At 49.1% G+C, this 23,076-nt stretch overlaps 2 protein-coding genes across 2 annotated transcripts in view; one reads left to right on the top strand and one right to left on the bottom strand.

The window, feature by feature from the left end:
- LOC133354110 (protein AF-9-like) overlaps positions 1–9,873 on the bottom strand; it is a 47,024-nt gene extending 37,151 nt beyond the window's left edge. The window contains exons 1-2 of the mRNA XM_061570695.1: positions 9,760–9,873; positions 4,756–4,939 (exon numbers count right to left, since the gene is read on the bottom strand). Of these exons, the coding sequence (XP_061426679.1) occupies positions 4,756–4,939; positions 9,760–9,771 (196 nt within the window). The 5' untranslated portion in view covers positions 9,772–9,873. The remainder of the gene's footprint in view (positions 1–4,755; positions 4,940–9,759) is intronic.
- Positions 9,874–12,743: 2,870 nt separating this feature from the next.
- Positions 12,744–22,272, top strand: ANKRA2 (ankyrin repeat family A member 2). Its single transcript, XM_061570756.1, has 8 exons — positions 12,744–13,084; positions 14,637–14,801; positions 15,188–15,253; positions 16,488–16,585; positions 17,064–17,189; positions 17,951–18,017; positions 18,961–19,041; positions 20,063–22,272. The coding sequence occupies exons 1-8, from the start codon at positions 12,859–12,861 to the stop codon at positions 20,110–20,112; spliced, it is 879 nt and encodes a 292-aa protein (XP_061426740.1). The 5' UTR covers positions 12,744–12,858; the 3' UTR covers positions 20,113–22,272.
- The last annotated feature ends 804 nt before the right edge of the window (positions 22,273–23,076 follow it).

Raw genomic sequence — 23,076 nt, 5'->3', positions numbered from 1 at the left:
CACCTGTTATTCATAGAAACACTATCCATGCTCAGGCCTGCCCCTGAGATATGAAAGTGATTTGGTCATAGTCCATTCAGACACTAAAACCGACTATACTCATACTCTTGGTTATTTCGGTAAAGTCACGTAGGTAAAGAAAAAAAAATAAAAGAAAAAAAAATAAGTCCGACTAATTAAAATACAAGGTAAAAAAAATAAGTCCGACTAATTAATGTTATATTGCAGGGTCTTTAACATCAAATTTCACATCAGACAGTGCTTTGGTAATAACTCACTGCATAAATAACCAGGAGACTACGGCTCTTAAAAGGTATGTAATAATATACCCTGCTGGAAAACGTAATGAATTGCTACAATTTTAAGGGTTGAAATAAAATTCAAGAATGATTATTTTCGTCACATATTCACCATCTCATTTGTGTTGCTCCTCTTTGTTGTTTGTATATTTGTTTTGCTCTTATAGCCTAAAAGTAATATGGGCGTATAATTTGCATAAATCCTAAATAATCAATTCTCCTTCGTACAACTCGGTGCATTCATACTGAGCATAAGAATCAATTGAAATGAATTGATGAATTATGACATACAAAGCATCAAACCATCGATTAGATACTGCTGAGTGGCCTAGTAACGAGTGGACTGCCCACTCGCAAATGATTGGTGTGACAGGACAGAACTTCAAGACAAAGTTCTATCAGAAACCACATGTGCAAGAAAAAAAAACTACGACACAAAATACCCTCCCCATCCTAATCAACGACAGCAACAATAAAAAAAAAACCATTGAGCCATCTTGAGCAATCATACCTCTGCGTCCTTCCGCACTGAGTAAATGGGAAGGAACCAAGACGGACTTCAACATTTCAGAATAAAGAATATTTCTATAGACTGGAGGAATCCGATGAGGTGAAACTCTTTTTTCAAGATGTCAACATTTAACATTCACCGCGAATACATCAGCGGCCTGTGAGCCAAACAGGCCATCGCGGTGGTTTTTAAGGATCAGGGGCGACACACGGTGGCGAGAAGTTAACTACCTCGCCTGGTTTCCCGGAGGTCGTGGATCCGGTCCCGACCCTGACGCCTGTATATTTGGAGTTTGCATGTTCTCCCCGTGGTCGTGTGGATTTTACTCCGGGTGCTCGCGGTTTTTTCCCTCCAAATTTAGACTCAACATGCATTTAGAGTATTTGGTTCCTATAAATGTCCATTTCGATTTTTCTCTGGGCCCTCCGGTTTTTCCCTCCGCATTTAGAAACATTCTATAAATTTCCACATGGTAAGCCACTTCGTTGAGCTATCTATTGTGACATCATGCACACTCATCACACCTTCTGAAAAAGAGCTACGTAGCTCAGTGGGGCCTTACCTGGTAAAATAGAAATAGTTTAGTGTTAAGTTTTACGAGTAACAGGCTTTGTGGGGCCGAGAGAGCAGCGCACAGCTTGGCAGCCGAGGCGCTGTTAATAACAGCGGTGAGCGGAAATGAACAGGGCTGGAGGTTTTTTCTTTTTTCTCTCAAACGCAGCGAGGCATTTATCAGATTGACGTTGATGCATGGACGCGGGGGCTGGCTGCGAGAGGTAACCTTTTAACGGGAAACACAAAGTGACAGCGTACACACTATATAAGCGAGTCCAATATAATGAGCCGGTGAGAATATTAATATTTAAATATTCCTAAGTCATACTTCTTGTGTCATTTCTCACTGTAAACTATGCATGTAGCCATGACTAGCTATCTGCTGAGGAGACTTGAATGACATCATGCACACTCATCACATCTACCTATCAAATATGACCACACACCCATTCATCAGATTCCACTATTCTATATCTATCATCTTCAGCCTTATTCTTGGTTCTTTCGGTAAAGTCACGTAGAAGGGAAATAATAAAATAAAAAATATATAAACCAATAAAATTCTCATGACGTTTCGACTGCAACACAAGCAATCATCATCAGGTGTGAAATCCACAGCAAATTTTCTTGCTGTGGATTTCACAAATTTTCTTGCTGTGGATTTCAAAAATTTTCTTGCTGTGGATTTCACACCTGATGATGATTGCTTGTGTTGCAGTCGAAACGTCGTGAGAATTTTATTGTTTTATATTTTTATTATTTTATTATTTCCCTTCTACGTGACTTTACCGAAAGAACCAAGAATATTAATCCCTGCAGTCACGAAAGCTTTAAATCAAAATCTTCAGCCTTACTTGTTGTTTGCCCACAAGCACAGGGCCTGGCAAAGAGATACAAATGTATATCGGTAGTAGGTTGGCACAGTGGCAAGGAGATCCTGGGTTTGATTGCCGACTCGGGTGCCTTCTGTGGTGAAGTGTGTATGTTCTTCCCATGTTCTGCAAGGCTTTCCTCCTGGTTCGCAATTTTTTTTTCTTTCCCATAGCTAAAGAGACATACAATTTAACTGGTAAGGACAAACGTTCCAATGCTGAAAAATGATCTGCAAATAGCTCAGTTGAGATTACACGTTGCAACATTGCCATCTTGTGAAACTTGTGACAGGACCCTCTAAAAAAAATATTGAGTGATGCTTTCTTCGGAAAACAAGCGTCATAATAAATCACAATAACTACCTCAGACCAGCAGATACTCAGGGCTATCTGTGCTATTTGTGGAAGTCATAACATAGCATAGCCCAGGCCAAGGTGGTTCAAGACATACTCGTGCATGTGACCACCCGATTGGATTCAAAGAGAGTTGTGATTAAAATAAAATGTGTGTGGAGTGAAGATGTAGTGGTTTGCATTCTGTTCTATGAACCCGGCAACACAAGTTCGATTCCCAGCCATGGCGAATATCAGTGTGAGAAATACTTTCTCCGCCCTTGAACATGCACACCAACCTGCTCTGATCAACATGATGAAGTATGGTCAAACGATCCCTGTGACTGAAATGGCTTCAGCAGGCCCTCATCCAGCAGTGGATTGACAAAAGGCTGTATAATGCATCAAGCTAGCAGAGCCCAAGAAGACCAGGGCTCAACTATCCGCTCAAAACTAGTCCACGCTGGATCGATCCAGCGTTCGCTAGTTAATCATAAACTATACCTCATAGGGAATGCAGGTGAGACTAAGCTAAAACTGTGAAATCTGGACCAGGGAAAGCCAGGCTGAGAGCGTAGAATTAGCTAGTCCAGCTTGCGATAGCCTAAAAGTCTAAAGTAAAAGTGATTTCCTACTGAAATGAGCAATGAGGCGGTGCGCTCATCTTCTGTGCATTGCAACCGAGTCAGATTTAGAAATTTAACATTTCTGGGAAAGGGTTGAGTCTATCCATTGAACGACCACTGTTGACTTCCACAACGAAGCAGAACTAATTTTGTATCAACCCAGGGGGTATGATGGGCTGGGTCAACCCCTCAACCACAATTTTCATGTGCAACCTTCTGATTGTTACTCGCTCAGCTGAGCCAGCTGATATTCTGGGGTAGGTTTGCAAAGAGGGCTGCGGTAACCAAGCTAAAGTCAGTGCAAACTTCGGCATTGAAGGCTGAGCTAATACAGCCTCGGCTCGTTCAGACTAAACTAATCCAGTATTTTTTCCAAATCAAGGCTTAGAGAGTTCAGGCCGATTGTTATCCCAGACAAAAAGATAGTCGAAGCTAAGTCAGTGCAAAAATTAGAGAATATAGAGATTGAGCTCGTCTAGGTTAGGGCTCGACAACCAAAGTAACAAGCGATTTTTTTGTAATTCGGTAAAAAAAATTCAAGCGCCGCAATGCATGTGAATGCGAGACGTGGACCTTAATAAATAAAGTCACGGAGCAGTCCTTGAAAGAGCCACATGCGGCTCTGGAGCCGCAGGCTGCCAACCCTTGGTCGAGGTTACGAGAGCATAGCTGTCAAACCCTTATCAGTGCCCATCTTATTACAGACCAAGTGAGACCTTATTGGTCACCCCGTGCCCCTTATAAATGTCAACGTTCATCCGACAAAGTCCTATCACAAGGGAGAAACACAAACAAATAGACAAAAAAAATGTATGTGCCCATATTGAAACGGCTGTACGTCGGATTGACCTCGAAACTCAATTTCCTTGTACAAGAATACGGGTAAACTGTATAGGTTGACAGGTATAAGAGAGTGAAGGCCATTGAGTTAAAACAAGTCCAAAGAGGTCCACGCTGAATGTTGCCCAGCCTAATATGGTCTAGGCTTTTCAACACATCGCAGCCTCGTTTAACACACAAGGCTCTCTGTGTTGGGACGCATGTTTGAGTATATTTAGTCTCTCAGAACGCTTTCGCCCAGCACTGTTGTGGACGTCTCCAGGAACATCTACAACACCCAAAAATGCTTGCAGCGGTGCGTGGTCAAATGTTGAGGCAGTAAATGCCCAACGTGTGCATCCCAACCCAGAAAACACCACCTTCATAGTCGAGGCTTAGTCAGCCCAAGTTTTAAGAATCCAGGCAAAGTTAGCCCAGTCAGAGATAGTTTCGGCTTATAGAACCCAACTAACACGGAATTGTATAGAAAAGTCTCTCATCTCGTGCCGCTTTAGCAAGTATGGAAGGGGTAGGGGAGCCTGGTTACAGCCCTGGATTTACTTTCATAAATGTAGCATTTTTTTTTGCCTGGCCTAGGCCAAGTCAGAACAGCTTTAGGTTTCGAGAATTTAAACCGAGTTAGTCCAGGTTTAGTGAGTGCAGGCAAGTTAGTCAAGGCTTATAGAGTTCGGACTGAGGGAGTCCACTTTTCAGGTGGCCGGGCTTGGGAGGCTCCTCACCTCGCTTGGGTTTGGCGAAGCTCTCGTGCAGGTGGAACACAACCTTCTCCACAAAGTGGTTGATGGCGGCGCCGTCGGGCCCGCGCACGGACACGCACCAGTCGTGCGTGAAGCCTTCGGGCGTGGGCCGGCGCCGTGCCGTCGCGCGGTGGCCCAGCTCCAGCTTCACCTGCACGGGGCCCACCTGCACCACCACACAGAGAGCATCATTCACTCGTAGTACAAACGAAACGAATCTGTTTAATAATAATAATAGTTAAATTTATAACGCGCGCAAATTTGCAGACGTAGTGGCCGCAACTCAGAGGCGCCGAGCCAAGCTCAGAGTCGCTCGAAAGCGTGATTGTAGAGGTGAGTTTATAAGTGTCTCTTGAAGGAGGCGATTGCGGTGATGCTGCGAATATGCAGAGGGATATCGTTCCAGACTGTTGGGGCTGCCACCGAGAAGCGGCGCATAGACATGACCATCCAGGATCTTGGTATCAAGACGAGGACATGCGTGTACGCATGTGTATTTAGTTGTGTGTGTATATGGGGAGCGGTAGTGCAGTGGTTAGCACACTGCGCTACGAACCCGGCGACTCGAGTTCGAATCCCGTTCATGGCCAAAACAAATGAGGATTATGTGAACCGGTCCTGAGCCTCCCCTAGGTCGACTCAGAAATTAGTACCTGGTGCGATCTGTAAACATCGCTACTCGGGAGACAAAGGCGCCGCCCCGGGTGTGGTGCTGGTTACCCACTCCCTCGTGTGCCAATGCTAGCCTTCATTGGTACTTGCTAACAGCACTTGCTCCAACATTATGTTAAGGCCATACAGGACATATTTGTCTTTGTACTTTTAAAAGTGTGCCTAGTCGGGTGACATCACCACCACTCCCCTTTTTCCACTGGCACATCCGAACAGTGCTAGAGAGCAGGGTTCTCACAGTATGGGTGGTTTTCCACTGGCAATTTGCTTTGCCGAGCTGGAAACCAAACTGTGACACACAGGCTTCACAACATATCTGAAAAGGTCAGGCGAAGCGCTCATGATGCATTCATTGTATGCGATGCCAGTGAGGACATTGTGAGGACGCAGCGTCACCACAACTTCGGACATGTGTCTCAACTCATTAATTTCAAGTGACGTATGTGGCATGGCTCTGCTTATGCAAAAGAAAAAAAAACTAACTGGTGCCTCCTGAGCCGCACTGGGCTGGATTCGGGGCAATGGCTTGGTTGCTCTTTGGAGTGTGAGTGGAGAATGGTGGCGCAGTGGTTAGAGGACAGCGCTTCGAACTCTGTACCCTGGGTTTAATTCCCTGGCCACAGTGTTGAGTAACATCTGAACTGGTCCTCTGCCTGTCCTGGGTCGACTCAGCCTCAAATGAGTATCTGGTGTTTCAGTTTTCAGTTTCATTTATTTGGTATAGCCCTGTGAGCCATTCGGCTCTTGAATCGGGTGCAACCGTGTGGTACATAAACATCAGCACTGAAAAGGTGCTGACCACACAACCCCCTTGTGTCAGCCTTAATAGATGATGCAAACAGCAGCACTTGCCCCATTAGCTTATGTAGATTATATAGGGGAACTTTCTCCTTGTAGGTGAGTGTACATGTGGTTAGAAATTACGTGTATACAGTATAAGCAAGTGCGTAGAAGTAGAGCTTTAACAAGTATTCAATAACAGTACTTTCCTGCAGTCTGTATGGCTGTACAATAGAATTGTAAAAAGCATAATAAGTATTATAACTTCGTGTGCATATGGGTTTGCGAGTATCTAAATGGGATACATTTATACATGCGTAGTAGGTTCAGCTGAAGTGCACACTCGAACTTGGAGGCAACACATTTATTCACCACCCAACGGGGTAACTATATAACCACTCACAGGGTAACGACATAGGGTGGTGACCACCACTGCTAACTACTAAACCACTTGACGGGATTCTCCATATAATGGGAACCACCACGGGGTAACTATTCAATTGGACCCGGCTAATTAACATTTTGTCTGGCCTACGATGCCGTGCGCGAAGACCCAAGACCGAAGAGCAAAGAGTTCCATTCCCAGAGACAGCCACGATCGGGCTTGGCTTTTATAGGCCGCGGCGTGGCCAGGGGCTTCCAGATCCTTCTCGAAGACTCTGGCCCCTACATCACGTGTCCCTCTCACCCCCTTCTTGGCCCCCCTTTCCACCTCGTCCAGTCACGTGCCCTCTCGGGTTCACTCAAGAGCACCATGTCCTCGCCCGACCTCTCTCTCACCGTCACCAGGGCTATGCCCCCTAGAGAGCCCTTCCATGGCACACTCACTCTGGCGCTAGAGAGAGGCTCCGCACATACAGTACCACTCTTCACGTGGTACAATACACATGTATAACAATGTGTGTGTAAATACGTGCATATATGTGTATAAGGCTAGCCAGGGGAGGGGAGGGGTGGTTGCATTTATACATACGAGTGAGCGGTTAGTTATGCTTAGGTGAGTCAGGAACATTTTATTGTGAACATATGTACATCAGTGGTACCTGATGTACTGTATAAACCTTTCTTGGGGACCCTCCCTAAGTCTTGAAATATGTAGGTGCTGCAATGTGTAAACATCAGCACTGGGGAGACAAATACAGCCGGAGTGGCTCTAAAAACACCACCACCTATGTCGTGACCACCTTCATAGGTACTCAGTAACAACACTTGTCATAAAGCTAAACGGGGAATCTTTTGTCGTTGTTGTACGAGTATGTGTGTGTATAAGTGTGCCTACGTGTTCAAAGAACATCAACCAAAATTAAGTAAAACAGTTGCCCGGCTTGCCAACCACCATTCAATTTAAAAGTGGGCAAATAATTGTAATAAAAAAAATACCATAAGGGTAGATATCACTCATGTGGTGGGATATTGTCACCCACCATCATCTCCAAACTGCCACCAGCTATTGTGTTGTTGCAGCTTTCCTCCAAATAATATCATACCCCCCCCCCACCCAGACTCCTTGTCCAGGTGTTCAATGTGCAAATTCTGCCAAGCCACTGGTACACAATGGGCGATAATTTGCAGTTAGCCAGATGTTCCAAAAACATTTAAGCACACTCCTTTATGACAAAAAGTCGACCCTTTGCAATGTCTCCACTTTGACTGTGCACACCTTCTTCTTGGTTCTTTCGGTAAAGTCACGTAGAAGGGAAATAATAAAATAATAAAAATAAAACAATAAAATAAAGACCTGTTCTTCACCTGAGGACGGCTGCTTGCGTTGTGGCCGAAACGTCGTGAGAATTATTTTATGTTGTATTTTTATTATTCTATTATTTCCCTTCTACGTGACTTTACCGAAAGAACCAAGAAGATGAATCCCTGCAGTCACGAAAACTTTAAATCGTGCACACCTTATTACAAACTCTGTCATAACACTGCAAGATCCTTCCTCATCTATGCCTTCGTCACGACCTGGCTCTCTTCTCTCACTCCTCCTCTAATCTCCAGAGTCCAGGTGATCCATTACGGCTGAAAACATCACCACATCATCTCAATGCTCCAATGCCTTCTGCTTGCTCCTGTTCCAAGCCTGGATCAATTGCAAAATCTCACTCGCCATCGTCAAGACCCACCAAGGACTCGCCCATGTATACATACATTTCCCTTCTCACCTTACTCTACAACTAGTCAAATCAGTGCCACGTGTGCAGGCCAATAAACGAAAACATTTTAATTTTCTTTTACAAGGTAAAGCAGTTAGCTATTAGCTTTTTTTCACAAGTTATCTGGCCACAAATACACACAACGAAGTGGCAGCCAAATACACGACACACGCATGTTTAGAGAAGAACCGGAGGGACCAGGAGAAAAATCAACACGACCACGGGGAGAGGGACATGAAAAATCCAAATATACAGGCGTCAGGTTAGGGTTCGAACCCACGACCTCCTGCATACCAGGCGAGAGAGACAACATCTCGCCGCAAGTTTATGTCTGGCTAATAAAATATACCTGGACGACATAATTGCTGCTTGTTCTAACTTTTGGGCGATTTAAAAATGTTGATACGACTAAAGTAAAAAAAAAATTCTCTGGTGGTAACAGCAAATTCAAATATTTTGTCTGTGCCAATGTGGCATTTCCCCAACTCGCTCATGCACTCTCTGCTCCAGCAGCCAAGGCTATTGAAGACCCCAGTCAACCTTCACTCAATGTGAGGTCACTCAATCTCCTCTGCTACCCCCCCACAGCCATCCATGCTGTCGAATCCCCGCCCGCGTCGTCCCAAGTCCGGCGTCAATCCATTCTTCATGCCCTCTACGACTGCCCGCATCTACACAAAATAAGTCACGCGTTTAAACTATTAAAAGCGGCTCGAGACGTGGTTGCGTTACGATACTCCACGCACCCAAAGTGAATCGAACAATGGTCACAAACCTGTACAAAACCTCAAGTGCCCTCGGTTTGTTGATCAATTCCACTACTGTCCGCTTGCACGGTCGGATTTGAACCCCAGATACAAAGTGACACCACCACGAAAACCGAGGTGCCATGGGACAGACGGGGCTACATCGTGGGCAGCAGTAGCGGCGTCTTGGCCAGAGGCAATAGACGAGGCCATAGACCATTTAGGAGCATAGTGCAGTACAACAAACGCTGTTTTTAGCAAGCCACCACTACACCTCAATACACCTCGCGACGCACCCACACGCTTGTCACCCACCCAGAGACCACTTCTCTATCCAGGCTCGGCTTGCGAGATGGAGGAAGAGGTGGGGGGGGAGCTGCTTTTGATCGAGAGGCGTTACTCGGTAGAGGGGGGGGTGGCGGCAGCAAAGATGCCGCGAAACAAACGCACGGCAATGAAGGCGAAACGACGACGACGATGCAGTGTGGAGCGACACACACGGGGGTGGCTCAACGGCGTCGTTCTCTTCGCCTCGCGGTGCACACGCGTGTGTTAGTACTGATGCTGCTGTTGTCGTGTATGTCGCTGCTGCTGCTGTTGTTGTTTGTTGTTGTTGTGATCGTTGTAACACGTACCGAGGAAGCCATGAGTGCTGAGGCGGCAGCGGCGGCGGGGGGGGGGGAGCCGCGCTCAGCGCGCCGCCATCACGAACCCGGCCCGGTTACCGTGGGGACGTCGCGGCCCGCGCATGCGCCGTTGGGGGCGGAGTAGCCACGCCCCTCCTCAGGCAAAGCCACGCCCCCCAGGCAAAGCCACGCCCTTCCACAGTCAAAGCCACGCCCCCAGACAAAGCCACGCCCCTCATTGGACAAAGCCACGCCCCCAGACAAAGCCACGCCCCTCCAGGCAAAGCCACGCCCCTCCAGGCAAAGCCACGCCCCCCAGACAAAGCCACGCCCCTCCTTGGGCAAAGCCACGCCCTTCCCCAGACAAAGCCACGCCCCCAGACAAAGCCACGCCCCTCCAGGCAAAGCCACGCCCCCCAGACAAAGCCACGCCCCCAGACAAGGCTACGCCTCCAGACAAAGCCACGCCCCTCCAGGCAAAGCCACGCCCCCCAGACAAAGCCACGCCCCTCCTTGGGCAAAGCCACGCCCCCCAGACAAAGCCACGCCCTTCCCCAGGCAAAGACACGCCCCCCAGGCAAAGACACGCCCCTCCCCAGACAAAGCCACGACCCCAGCCATAGGCACGCCCCTTCAGGCAAAGCCACGCCCCTCCCCATACAAAGCCACGCCCCTCCCCAGACAAAGCCACGCCCCTCCCCAGGCAAAGCCACGCCCCCAGCCAAAGCCACGCCCCTCCAGACAAAGCCACGCCCCTCCCCAGACAAAGCCACGCCCCAGTCAAAGCCACGCCCCTCCCCAGGCAAAGCCACGCCCCTCCAGGCAAAGCCACGCCCCTCCAGACAAAGCCACGCCCCCAGCCAAAGCCACGCCCCTCCCCAGACAAAGCCACGCCCCTCCAGACAAAGCCACGCCCCCCACCTCTTATTTCTGATCAGTTTAACACGTAGCAAGGTTTCGCGACCAATATTATCCATAAAAGATCAATAGTAAAATTTCAATTCAAAGCTTTCGTGACTGCAGGGATTCATCTTCTTGGTTATTTCGGTAAAGTCACGTAGAATGAAAATAATAAAATAATAAAATAATAAAACATAATAAAATAATTCTCACGACGTTTCGGCCACAACGCAAGCAGCCGTCCTCAGGTGAAGAACAGAAGACAGTCAGACAGTCAGACTCTGTCTTCTCGACAGACCTGTTCTTCACCTGAGGACGGCTGCTTGCGTTGTGGCCGAAACGTCGAGGAATTATTTTATTGGTTTATATTTATTATTTTATTACTTCCCTTCTACGTGACTTTACCGAAAGAACCAAGAAGATGAAGATCAATAGTATCCATGATATTTTTTTGTTCTTTGTGTTAGATCGCGTAAAATATGAACGTGTCGTTAAACCCGGCTGTCGCCTGATGATGCTCGTCGTAATGTACTGGCGAAATGTCGAACTCGGATTGTAAATGTGGGTTTGCTCTCCAGCACAAAAGCGGTGTTGCTGTACTAGTTACGAATTGGCACGTTCTGTTAACGTGACAAACCTTACTAATTGGCTGTGTCGGGTGGTGGCGGGTTAAACAACACATTATTTTTACGCGATCTAACCCAACCCCCCCCCCCCCCATTATTATGGACTTCATGCTGATGTTGAGCCTGAGTCAAGCAACAACTGTAACATCTGCAGTTGTTAATATTGTTTTTTTTATTATTAATGCAGGCGATACTGCCGATCTGTAGGCAGTGGTGCGAAAGTATAAATCATCTTTTTGGTTCTTTCGGTAAAGTCACGTAGAAGGGAAATAATAAAATAATAAAAATAAAACATAATAAAATATTTTATTTTATTATAATAAAACAATAAAAATAAAATATTATTTCCCTTCTACGTGACTTTACCGAAAGAACCGAGAAGATGAATCCTTGCAGTCACGAAAGCTTTAAATCGAAAGTATAAATCATATTTAATTTTAAAAACTCAGTCGCACTGTGATTGTGGCCTTTAAAAGAAACAAAACCCCATACTAAGGCGACGTTCCGGGCATGTTCAATTGTTCTGTTTTGCATTCCATCTTTCTCGTTCGTATTGATTTCGCACGCACATTCTCGCCCCCCGATTGCTTCCAACACTTCTCTCGAATGTCCATTCGTGTCCCGTCCCATTTGTATGTGTCCCCCTCGTTCTACCCACCGTGCCATTGTCCGAAACATTCTGACAACGGAGGCAGTCATCCAGCAGTGGATCAATCCCTTGAATCAGTAACACACGTGCATAGAATTTCTTACACATCAAGGGACACATCAGTCGTGAATAATCGATCGTCGTACGCACGATTTCCCTCTTACCCCCCCCACCCACCCACATCGCTGGTCCGAATCGATGACTCCGTTATCCTCTACTCTGGTCTGGCGCCCACAATCTCCCCCTCACCAAGAATGGTCGCGTCCGTGGCTGTTGAGATAACTTCGACTGCCCCCCCAATCTCCCCTTCACTAGAATGGTCGCGTCCGTGGTAGTCGAGATAACTTCGACTGCCCCCCCACCCCCAAATCTCCCCCTCACCAGAATGGTCGCGTCCGTGGCTGTCGTGATAACTTCGCCTGCCCACCCCCCCAAATCCCCCCCTCACCAGAATGATCGCGTCCGTGGCTGTCGTGATAACTCCCCCCCCCCAAATCCCCCCCTCACCAGAATGGTCGCGTCCGTGGCTGTCGTTATAACCCCCCCCCCCCCCCAATCTCCCCCTCACCAAGAATGGTCGCGTCCGTGGCTGTCAAGATAACTTCGCCTGCCCACCCCTCCAAATCCCCCCCTCACCAAGAATGGTCGCGTCCGTGGCTGTTGAGATAACTTAGCCTGCCCCCCACCCCCCCAAATCCCCCCTCACCAGAATGGTCGCGTCCGTGGCTGTCGAGATAACTTCGACCACCCTCCAAATCCCCCCCTCACCAGAATGGTCGCGTCCGTGGCTGTCGACCACCCTCCCCCCAAATCCCCCCTCACCAGAATGGTCGCGCCCGTGTCCCGACCGGCCAGGCCGTCGTGACAACTTCGCCTGCACCCCCCCAAAATCGAGGGCCCCCCTCTCGCTACCGGGGCCCCCCACCAGGCGCAATGATGGAGGACAAGAGCACGTCCCCGGCACTGGGGGCGCCTCCTCCTCCTCCTCCCCGGGGGGGCCAGGCGCCCGCGGGCGGCGTGGAATCGGAGCTTGCCTCGGCAGGGCGCATCGATCTCAAGGGCTGTTCGCGTTTCGTCAACTCGCTCAACGCCCAGAACAGCCTCAACCTACAGGACCAGGTCAACTCGGACCTCGAGGTCGCCTCCGTCCTCCTCAAAGGTCCAGACACGGAGCCGGTGGCCGCGAGAGAAGGGGTCGAGGGGTCGTGGTGGTGGGAGGGGACACGTTTGGTTGTTGTGGTCGTCTTGGGGGGTGATGAATGGGAATGTTGGAGGTGGATTCGAATGTTTTGTGGTGGCGAGGGGGTTTTGCCGGGGCCACCCAACCCCTCGTGTGCAGTGCCGGCCTTCATAGGCGCTCGCTAACAGCACTTGCCCCAGCAGTCCGTTAAGGCTACACGGGGGACCTTTGTCTTTGTGAAGGGGAGCGGTGGTGGAGCGGTTAGCGCGCTGCGCTACGAACCCGGCTGCTCGAGTTCGATTCGCGCTCACTGCCAACACGAGTAATGGTTATCTGAATCTGTTCTGAGCCTCCCCTAGGTCGACTCAGCCTCAAATGAGTACCTGGTGCGGTGTCTCGTAAGCATCGCCACTGGGGAGACAAAGGCGGTCGGGCGTGGTGCTGGCCACCCACCCGCTCGCTAACAGCACTTGCCCCAGCAGTCTGTTAAGGCTACACGGGGGATCTTTGTCTTTGGGGATGATTTCAGTTTCAGTGATTAGGTATAGCCCTGTGAGCCATTCGGCTCTTGAATCGGGTGCAACCGCAACAAACAAAAAACAAAAACATGAACAAAAAACATCTTAAAGTGAATATGTGACTGAGTGCAAACAGAAAATCCAAAAAAAGACAGCAAAATGTTGCTGAAAAAGCACCGTACACCAACGCTGTGTGCAAAAATCCCAGTGGGATGCAAGTCAAACAACAACAACCACAAGACTACTTAGATTAAGGCCATCAGTCTAACTCTGTACTACAACAAACATGGCCAAACCAAAAAAGTTTTCGAAAATCACCAAAATAAAGCCAGAAAAGCAATTAAACAGTGGTCATAGGAACTGTGACCGAATTTTCACAATAAACGACGCAAACAACATGTACTACCAAACTCTGCAGCCATAGCTGGCTGCATGAGTCACTCCACAACAGTAGGAGCATCAGTCGGAGTATCATCATTTTTAAATGCACCTTGATAAAGACGTGGTGGCGGTTGTTTTGGTGATACTGGTGTTGTGATTGTGGTGTTGAATTTGGTGGTGACGGGGTTCATGGTGGTATGATCTTGGATAGACGTGATGGTAGGGGATTGCTGTTGATTGTTTTAATGGTTGTGGTGATTTGACACGTTTCTGGTATGGTCGTATTGATGATGGTTGTGGTGATGATGGTTGTGGTGATCAAAGGTGATCACTACCACCACACCATCACTACAGCTACCACCATAAACCCCTACAACCACCTTCCCCGCCACACCCATCATCACCACACACTTAGCCGACCGTGCTAATCGGAGAGGACGTCTACGGTGGGTAATAAATTCAACATACAGTAGTAACACGCATAGGGCTGGTGGTAGACATGGTGATAGGAGTCGAGGTGTGAGATGATAGCGGTAGGGGACATGGTATTTTCAGATCGTGACGCTGGAGGATACCTTTGCCAACCCCCCCGCCCCTTCTCACCTTGCCCGTCTTGTGGTCACGGGGTGCAGCGGAGAGCGGTGTTCCCGTGTCCCCGTTGGGGGAGCCGGGTCCCCCGACGCGTCTGAACTACACGCCGTCGGCTGCCAAGCACTTCTCGCCCGTCAAGCAGTCCACGGCGCTCACCAACAAGCAGCGAGGAAACGAGGTGTCCAACACGCCGGGCCTGCTCGCCAGTGAGTCAATCGTCATCCAACGCGGCTCACTCGCTCGAAGCTGTGTAAGCGCCCTTTTTCAGAAGCGACCTGCACCCCACCCCCCGGCAAATGACAGCTCAACGAAGTGGCTTGTCGGTGTGGAAAATGTATGTCGGCCAAATACTCCAAACGCACGTTGAGTCTGAATGTGGAAGAGAAAAAAAGACGGAGGACCCAGAGAAAAATCCACACGACCACGGAGAGAGAGACACCGCAAACTCCAAATGTACAGCAGCAGGCGTCAGGGTCGAGATCGAACCCGCAACCTCCTGCATACCAGGCTAGGTCGTTAACATCTTGGCACCGTGGCCCCCCTGCTTGCTCTCTGACCTGTGACCCGCATGCCCCATTCCCTTGACCCACAGAACTCTCGCTCCATCAGCTGGCTGCTCAGGGGGAGCTTCAGAATCTGACGATAAGACTGGATCAAGGTGAGAACACGGCCGTCTCTTGTCACCGTTATCCTTTTCATAAGAATCAGCAGTGATTATTCCACTGCTGGCCGAAAGTCTTAATTGCTTATGCATCTACAAAATGTGCTACCGCTTTTCACGTGGTCTTATAAGACGCTGACGTTTCAGGCATTGGCCCTTCTTTTCTGAAACATCAGCCAGCTATATATCATATTGCAAAGATGGTTCAGGTGCATCCCTGTAATTTCTTGCTCATACCGTTGCTGGTAGAAAGACCTCCGATGCAGGCAGCTCTAGAGATAGGTGCTGTACGGGTACTTGGTCTGGTATTTGATGTAGAACAATGGGTGCCCCAGTGGCAAGATGTTAACTACCTCACCTGGTATACAGGAGGGCATGGGTTTGATCCCGACCCTGACCCCTGTATATTTGGAGTTTGTATATTTCATTCCCCGAGGTCGTGTGGATTTTCTCCGGGTCTTCCGGTTTTCCTCTCCACATTTAGAATCAACATGCATTTAGAGTATTTTGGCTGCAATAAACTTCCACACGATAAGCCACTTCTTTGAGCTATCATTTGTGGCCAGGTCACATCTGAAAAAAAGCTGTATAGCTCAGTGGGCCTTACCTGGTAAATAAAAATATATTTTATTAGAAGTGGGAGGAGCGCCAACACATTACCCCACCGCATGCCACCTGCCGTTCGACCGAGTTCTACAGCTGGGTGTGGATGGAGGCCAGGAGATTTTAAGAAATCTGCCCAATATTTCAACTGCCGCGCTCCGGAAAATTTCACTTTGCAACCACCGGATTGCCAGTCCAGTTTGATAGCAGTTATAACACGGCGGAATGTATTCTGTGCTTATAATGCGGTGTTAATTAATTAGGATAATCACCTTCTTGGTTCTTTCGGTAAAGTCACGTATAATGGAAATAATAAAATAATAAAAATAAAACATCATTAAATAATTCTCACGACGTTTCGGCCACAACGCAAGCAGCCGTCCTCAGGTGGAGAGCAGGTCTGTCGAGTAGACAGAGTCTGAATGACACACTCCAGGCTTGGAGCGACTATTTAAGCTGGGATGGAGGGGGGAAGGGCGCCTTGACAAAATAATTTGCATATCAAGAGGAATTTAGCATATTAGGATAATCACACTGAGTTTGCCCCTTTTTTTCTGCACATTCAACTTCCGCTATTCCCTGTGTTGTCTCTCCCGCCGCCGTGATCTAACCCCGAACCCCTCCGCAGATGGCATGGTGGACGTGATGGACGAGCGAGGACTCACCCCGCTCATGTGGGCGGCCGCGCACGGACAGATCGCCGTGGTTGAGCTCCTGCTCAAGAAGGTAGCGGCGATTGTGGGAACGCAGCAGCGATGGTCGCGTCGCTCCTTAACCCCGGCAACCTCGGAGCCGGGCGTGGTGCTGCTCACACCGCTGGCTCGTGCAACGTGCCGGCCTTCATAGCGGCCTGCTAACAGCACTTGTCCAAGTAGTATGTTACGCTATGCTTTGGTTTGTGTGTGTGTCTCCAGGGTGCGTCGCTATGAAACCCGACGGGCCAGAGTTCGATTCCCGCTTACGGCCAACATCAGTCGATTATCTGAATGGGTCCTGGGCCTCCCCTAGGTCGACTCAGCCTCAAATGAGTACCTTGTGCGGTGTATAAACGCCGCCACTAGGGAGACAAAGGCGGCCAGGCGTGGTGCTGGCAACCCTTTCCCTTGTACGCCGTGCTGGCCTTCCTAGGAGCTCGTTAATAGCACTTGCCCTGGTAGTCTGTAAGGCTATACTTTGGCTATACTTTGTGTGTGTGTGTGTGCAGGGTGCGTGTGCGTTTGCGGTGGCGCGCGAGCGGGAGAACGCGCTGTCCCTTGCCTGCACGAGTGGGCATGCAGACATCGCACACATGCTGCTGCTGCGTGGTGCCGACGTGAACGTCTACGACTGGGTGAGCGCCTTCGCCCACTCGCCCCCTCGCCAACTCGCTCGCCCCCTCGCCAACTCGCTCACCCGCCCGCCCGATCCCTCGCCAACTCGTTCGCCCGCCCGCCCGCACGGCGTACCGTCGCTCGCCACCCTGGCCTCGTCCCCCACTTCCACTGTTGTGCAATGTGGCTCCACTCAGTGTGTGCTCGTCTATGCAGGCACGCATGTTGTCAGCAGAGGGCAGTAACGGCTGGTAATGGCTCGCACAAAGCGGTGGTGTGGCCAGAACCCTGTCCAGCGCTGATGTTCACACAACACACTTGGAACTTAATGAAGGCCGAGTTGACTTTAAATAAGTTGACCACACCATGGGCGCCAAGGTGGCGAGATGTTAAGTACCTCGCCTGGTATACAGGAGGTCGCGGGTGTATATTTGGAGTTTGCATGTCCTCCCCGTGGCCGCGTAGATTTTTCTCCGGATCCACCGGTTTTTGCCTCTATATTTAGAAACATGCGTTTGGAGTATTTTGCGACCATAAATTTCCGCATGATAAGCCACTTCCCTGAGTTATCATTGGTCGCTTCTGAAGAGCTATATAGCTCAGTGGACCTCGCCTGGTAAAATATATAATAGTTAATAATTTTTATAGGCCTAGGGTAGGCTCTAAATACCACTTGCTTCTGGGTACACCACTACCTCCTGCGCGCCGTTGCCAGCCTGAATGGGTGTTCGCTTATGGCACGTGCTCCAAGCGACATGATGTGTTTTCTCTGTGCTGACAGAACGGTGGGACACCCCTTCTGTATGCCGTGCACGGGAACCACGTGCGCTGTGTGGAGCTTCTACTGAGTAAGATATGGACCCATTCGTTTCATGCAACAACCTCATGGCACTAGTGTCGACATTGAAGTCGTCAATACCCAGAGAACTTTTTCAAAGTCTCCTGCCATACCCATTTACACTTCTCACTCAGGGTGGGACCCGTTCACCGCTGAATCTCAGAACGTACAAGCGGTTCAGCGTTAATTTATATTTAGAGGGGTGTAGCGCTGTTGATTTTAAAGACATTTTATTCACCGCAGAGAACTGTAGCGACACGACTGCACTCTACAATAGCTGGTGTCAAACTGTGCCAAACGCCTTCCCGCATGGCGTTGTGGGAGCCTCGTTTTCGATAAAGTTATTTTATTTTAGTTTTTCTTCTGGTTCTATTCCATGTACGTCATCGGAATTGAATCAGAAGTAAAACTAATGATGTACACGTACGTTATCGGAACGGGAAAGGGTTAAAATACCAAGCAACTTTTATTCTAAATTGTACATTCATTACTGCGGCTTGGCGAGTGGCTGGCAATCGATTTGAGAGCGGCTCGCAATCGTAAAGTTGCAAGTTGAAATTCTGGTTGGGGGCTGACTCAGCCCATCATCCCTCCTGGGGGTCAATAAAATTAATTCCACCTTGTGTGTATGTATTTTCAACTTCTTTCGCGCCGTACGTAGCCAACCGTGCTAATCGGAGGTGCGAGGGAAGGACAACAAGCCAATGTGGGGAAGTCAACAGTGGTTCTCCTGTGGATAGACTCCATAGGAATGATGATTTTCCACCAATGGCTCAGGCCTGGAAATCTGAGCTGAGCACCACCTTGATGCTCACTTGAGCAGAAAATTGCTTTGACCTTTGTGACTGAGAGGCGAAGTAGTACCAGTTTTGTCGATGGCTTGGATTGGAACCAACTTATGGCACGCTGCTTGCCTTGCGTTGTATAACTCCTTGCGTGCACGTGTGTCGCAGACAGTGGAGCGGACGTGATGGCGGAGACGGAAGCGGGACTAAACGCACTGGAGCTCGCAGCTGCACTGGGCCACCGCACTGGTTTGTCTTGTCTTGCGGCTTCACGCTCAAGAATTTGAAAACTGTTAATTGTGTGTCGTTGCCATTGTATGTTTGTGCCTGTGTGACTGAGTATGTGTGGGGAGCGGTAGTGTAGGTGTTCGCGAGCTGCACTACGAACCCGGAGACCCGAGTTAGATTCCCGCTCACGGCCAACACCAGTGACGATTACCTGGACCGTTCCTGGGTCTCCCCTAAGTCGACTCAGTCTCAAATGAGTACCTGGTGTGGTGTGTAAACATAACCACTGGGGAGACAAAGGCGACCGGGCGTCGTGTTGGCCACCCACCCCCTCGTGTGCCGTGCCGGCCCCTTCATAGGTGCTCGCTAACAGCACTTGCCCCAACAGTCTGTTCAGACTATACGAGGGATCTTTATATTTTGTGCGTGTGTCTTTGGGGAGCGGCAGTGTAGCGTTTAGCGCGTTGCACTACGAACCCGGGAACCGGAGTTAATTTCTTGCGCACGGCCAACACCAGTGACGATTATCTGAACCAGTCCTGGGCCTCCCCTAAGTCGACTCAGCCTCAAATGAGTACCTAGTGCGCTGTGTAACCATCACCACTGGGGAGACGGTCGGGCGTGGCGCTGGTCACCCATCCCCTTGTGTGCTATGCCGGCCTTGATAGGTGCTGCGTGCTAACAGCACTTGTCCCAATAGACTGTTTAGGCCAGGGGTCGGCAACCAAAATAACAAGAAGAGCCATTTCTTTCCAATTCGGTACAAAATTCAGTATTTCAAGAGCCGCAATGCATCTGAGTACATACTGTACATACGTACTCATCGTCAAGAAGCAGCCCGTAAAGAGCCGCATGCGGCTCCGGAGCCGTAGGTTGCCGACCCCTGGTTTAGGCTATACGTGTGATCTTTGTGTCTGTGCGAGCGGTAGCACAGCGGCGAGTGCATTCCCAAATCCTCTGTCTCTTAAGTGGATGATTTATATATATATAAATATATGTGTATATATTTTATTGATGTCTTCATTGTAATGCCCCTCTGCAGCCCAGACCGCCATTGAGAAATACCTGCTGCAGATGCTGCAAGACCCCTAGGATCGACACCTGCCGCCCGAACAAATCGCCACGTCCCCCCCCCCCCCCCCCGTCGTCGCTCTCACTCGTTGAACCGTCGAACGCCGGTGCCAGCGGTGTGAGGATCATCGACAGAGAGACTGCGCTGGCCGCGTTGCGTGCAATTTTATCGTTCACGGCCTACGTGAGCGTTTTGGTGCGGATGCCTGAACCTGGATGGTACCGGGTATGGAGTAGTGGACAGCTGTAATGCGGCTTTTTTGGAGGCGAGGGTTGGTGGATGAAGAATATTTGTGAAACTCCCGACTCTGCCGGAGCCTAAGTGGTCAAGAGCTGGCAGTACAGCAAGTGGATTCCTGACTGCATGTCCGTTCTGATTGTGTGTCTTGAGTGTTATCGTTCCGGTATGCTTGTGTTTTCTCCAGCTACTAATTCCTAATATGTAAGAATAGTCCTCATATAGGATTTAGCCAAACATACCAATGCAGGCCGTTCCTAAAAGAGGATCCCCACAGACTCTACGGGTGTCTCCTCCAAAAATTAAGGATAGTTCTAACACTACCACCACCGTCAAAAGAAATCTCGTTTTAAGACTTTTCTAAAACTAGTACCGTCACCAGCGCCTCTGTGCGTGATGCTCCGAATAGGCTGGACGTCATCTGACCCAGAGGATCATCGTGGGCTCGTGTCGAAGGTGCCGCCGAAGGATCATCCTTCAGGTGCCTCCTACAGGTGTCGGGCTCCATAGGCCTGACATTCTGGCTTCTTCTCATGATGTTGGCTCTTGGTCGAGCGTCGCTCTCCTCGTTAGTACTGCGGGACGATGCTCCCGCCCGTAAATTGGCTCAACCACTCGTAACCCGCTCTCCTTCAATGGGGGAGTAGCAGCAAAACTCCCATTAGCACGTTTGGCTACGTACGGTGCAAAAGAAGTTCAACACACAGACGAATGCTCTCCTGAGGCCCTTGTCCCGTGGCAAGCGGACCTCGACGTTGGCTCTTAGCTCCGGAACCACATTGCCTCCATACGCCGAGCGTAGAATAGAACCTGTGAGCGATGGCTGGGTGCTGCCAGGCCGTACTGAACATTCAGTTCTTGCGTGCGCATAGAGATTTGGAACCCCTGGCACTAGCAACAGGGACCATTCCCTTATCCCCGTTTCTGAAGCTTGGGGTGGGATTGCTTTACGCACCCCGGCGTGCGCCCAGGAAGAGGGTGGTAATTGAGGTGGGGGGGGCAGTGCGGAAAGAGACACCGTAGAGACCTGCATGGTCAGAGGTTGGACTCCTGGGTATCGGGAGGTGTGGTTCTTTGCCAGGATAAACTGCGTTTTGACACCTCCTTTACTCGGCCAAACCCGGACATATTTCTTAGCGCTTTATCAAAACTGTGTTTTGTTTGTTGTCCTTTCCCCGCACCTCCGATTGTTACGGTTGGCTACGTACGCTGCGAAAGAAGTTCAACGTACATGTACATACACGTACAGCTCATTGCAAATATCGGAATCGGATCTCGGTACAAAACGATTTCTGCCACCTGAAAAAACGTGTGCCAGTTCCTGGGCTGCTCGGGTCAAAGCCAGATCACATACGACGGGCATCTTGCCATCCATCTGGGTTTTCCACCCATGCGGGTTTTACCTGGATGGGTGGTAACCTGATAGTCTCCAACGGCAGGCTTGTGATGATGCCCTTCTAACTTTTTCTGTGAAGCGAGGGAAGGTAACGAATGCCCTGCCCCTCTCTCGTAGCACATCGTGCATTATCAGCCGGAGGTTATATCTCTCAATCGTGGCTGGTTGTTGCCGAGGCCTACAAAATTCCATCTTGATGTAATAAATCAGTATAAATGTGTCGAAACCCTCCAACAAAAACGCCAATTAGTTACTACTTCAGCCCACTGTTGTGTTGGAGAGTAAATCCACAAGATTTACAATTTGAATACGACTTTTCGCTGGTAATTACATGCAGCATCATCGGGCGATTTGCCAGAATAGTGAAGCAATCCACCTGCTTCCGGTCTTAGATCGAGCAGCAGCAGGATGCCGTCATCACCTGAACGCGATCTCACCCAAAAACATTTATTACGAATTTACATTTGACTGTTGATGTGCATCACCGGCAATTGCAATATCTTATTTGTAAATATGATTTTTTATAAAATAAAAACGAATAAACAGACTTTCCTCTTGTTATGCTTGTACTTGATCGCGTACAATCGATTGCGCAATTAGCGATACGATTTATGCAAATAATATTCAAACGGGTCACATGAAACTGCACAAAGACAACACGGTGACACGTGCCGAGTGTCAATGCATTGTCCCAGGCAGTGGCACATGCGTGCCACCGAACCACACTGACTACGAGACGGGGCTCGAACTGGCCGTCGGGCATCTGCCCAGTCGTGCCGGTGGCCCTGGTCTGTGCGGAGAAATTGCAAATGTGATCAAAGTAAAAAACAAGTAATATTAAAAAAACAACTTTTTTTTAAACACGCTTTTATGAAATGTACTAGTAATGGAAGAACTCCACGACTCCAGGAAGTGGCCCCGAAGCTTGCCATAACGTCAGGGGCCGTGGGCAATTACAGCCAACGTCAGTTAACCGTGGACAATTAGACCCAAGCCGAAACATAACGTAAAAAAGAATTTTTAAAAAAATATATTGTTTATTTTTTATGACAGAATATAGTATTGTCATCAGTATGTCATAAGTATATCTAGTTTGCAGTCGATACCACATTGGGAAGTGGGTTAAAATTGAGTTACAAGATTTGAGGATACAACAACAAACAGTGAGTTAAATGAAAGCGTGTAATAAATGCCTTTTTTGTACGCTTCATTGCTTATTTACGCTCTCTGTTGGCATTAAGCTCTGCGTAATCGGTAGCCCCAAAGATTTTTCCTCAGCGGCCCATTTGTTGTTCGGACCCAGCCCCTAAATATGGGCCCATGAGTTCGCACGGCAATTTGGGTCCCGCTG

Source organism: Lethenteron reissneri, chromosome 46, assembly GCF_015708825.2.
Source record: "Lethenteron reissneri isolate LAM-NWPU_2019-01 chromosome 46, ASM1570882v1, whole genome shotgun sequence".
Classification (NCBI taxonomy): Eukaryota; Metazoa; Chordata; class Hyperoartia; order Petromyzontiformes; family Petromyzontidae; genus Lethenteron; species Lethenteron reissneri.
Note: the sequence above shows the minus strand (reverse complement) of the source record. Positions and strands in the feature narration are given on the sequence as shown.

Bases quoted from the DNA above. Each gene is read 5' to 3' on its own strand.
- ANKRA2 (XM_061570756.1), top strand. From the start codon at position 12,859: ATGATGGAGGACAAGAGCACGTCCCCGGCACTGGGGGCGCCTCCTCCT. The intron at 18,018-18,960 runs GTAAGATATGGA...CGTGTGTCGCAG, and splicing joins CTGTGTGGAGCTTCTACTGA to ACAGTGGAGCGGACGTGATG. The intron at 19,042-20,062 runs GTTTGTCTTGTC...GCCCCTCTGCAG, and splicing joins TGCACTGGGCCACCGCACTG to CCCAGACCGCCATTGAGAAA.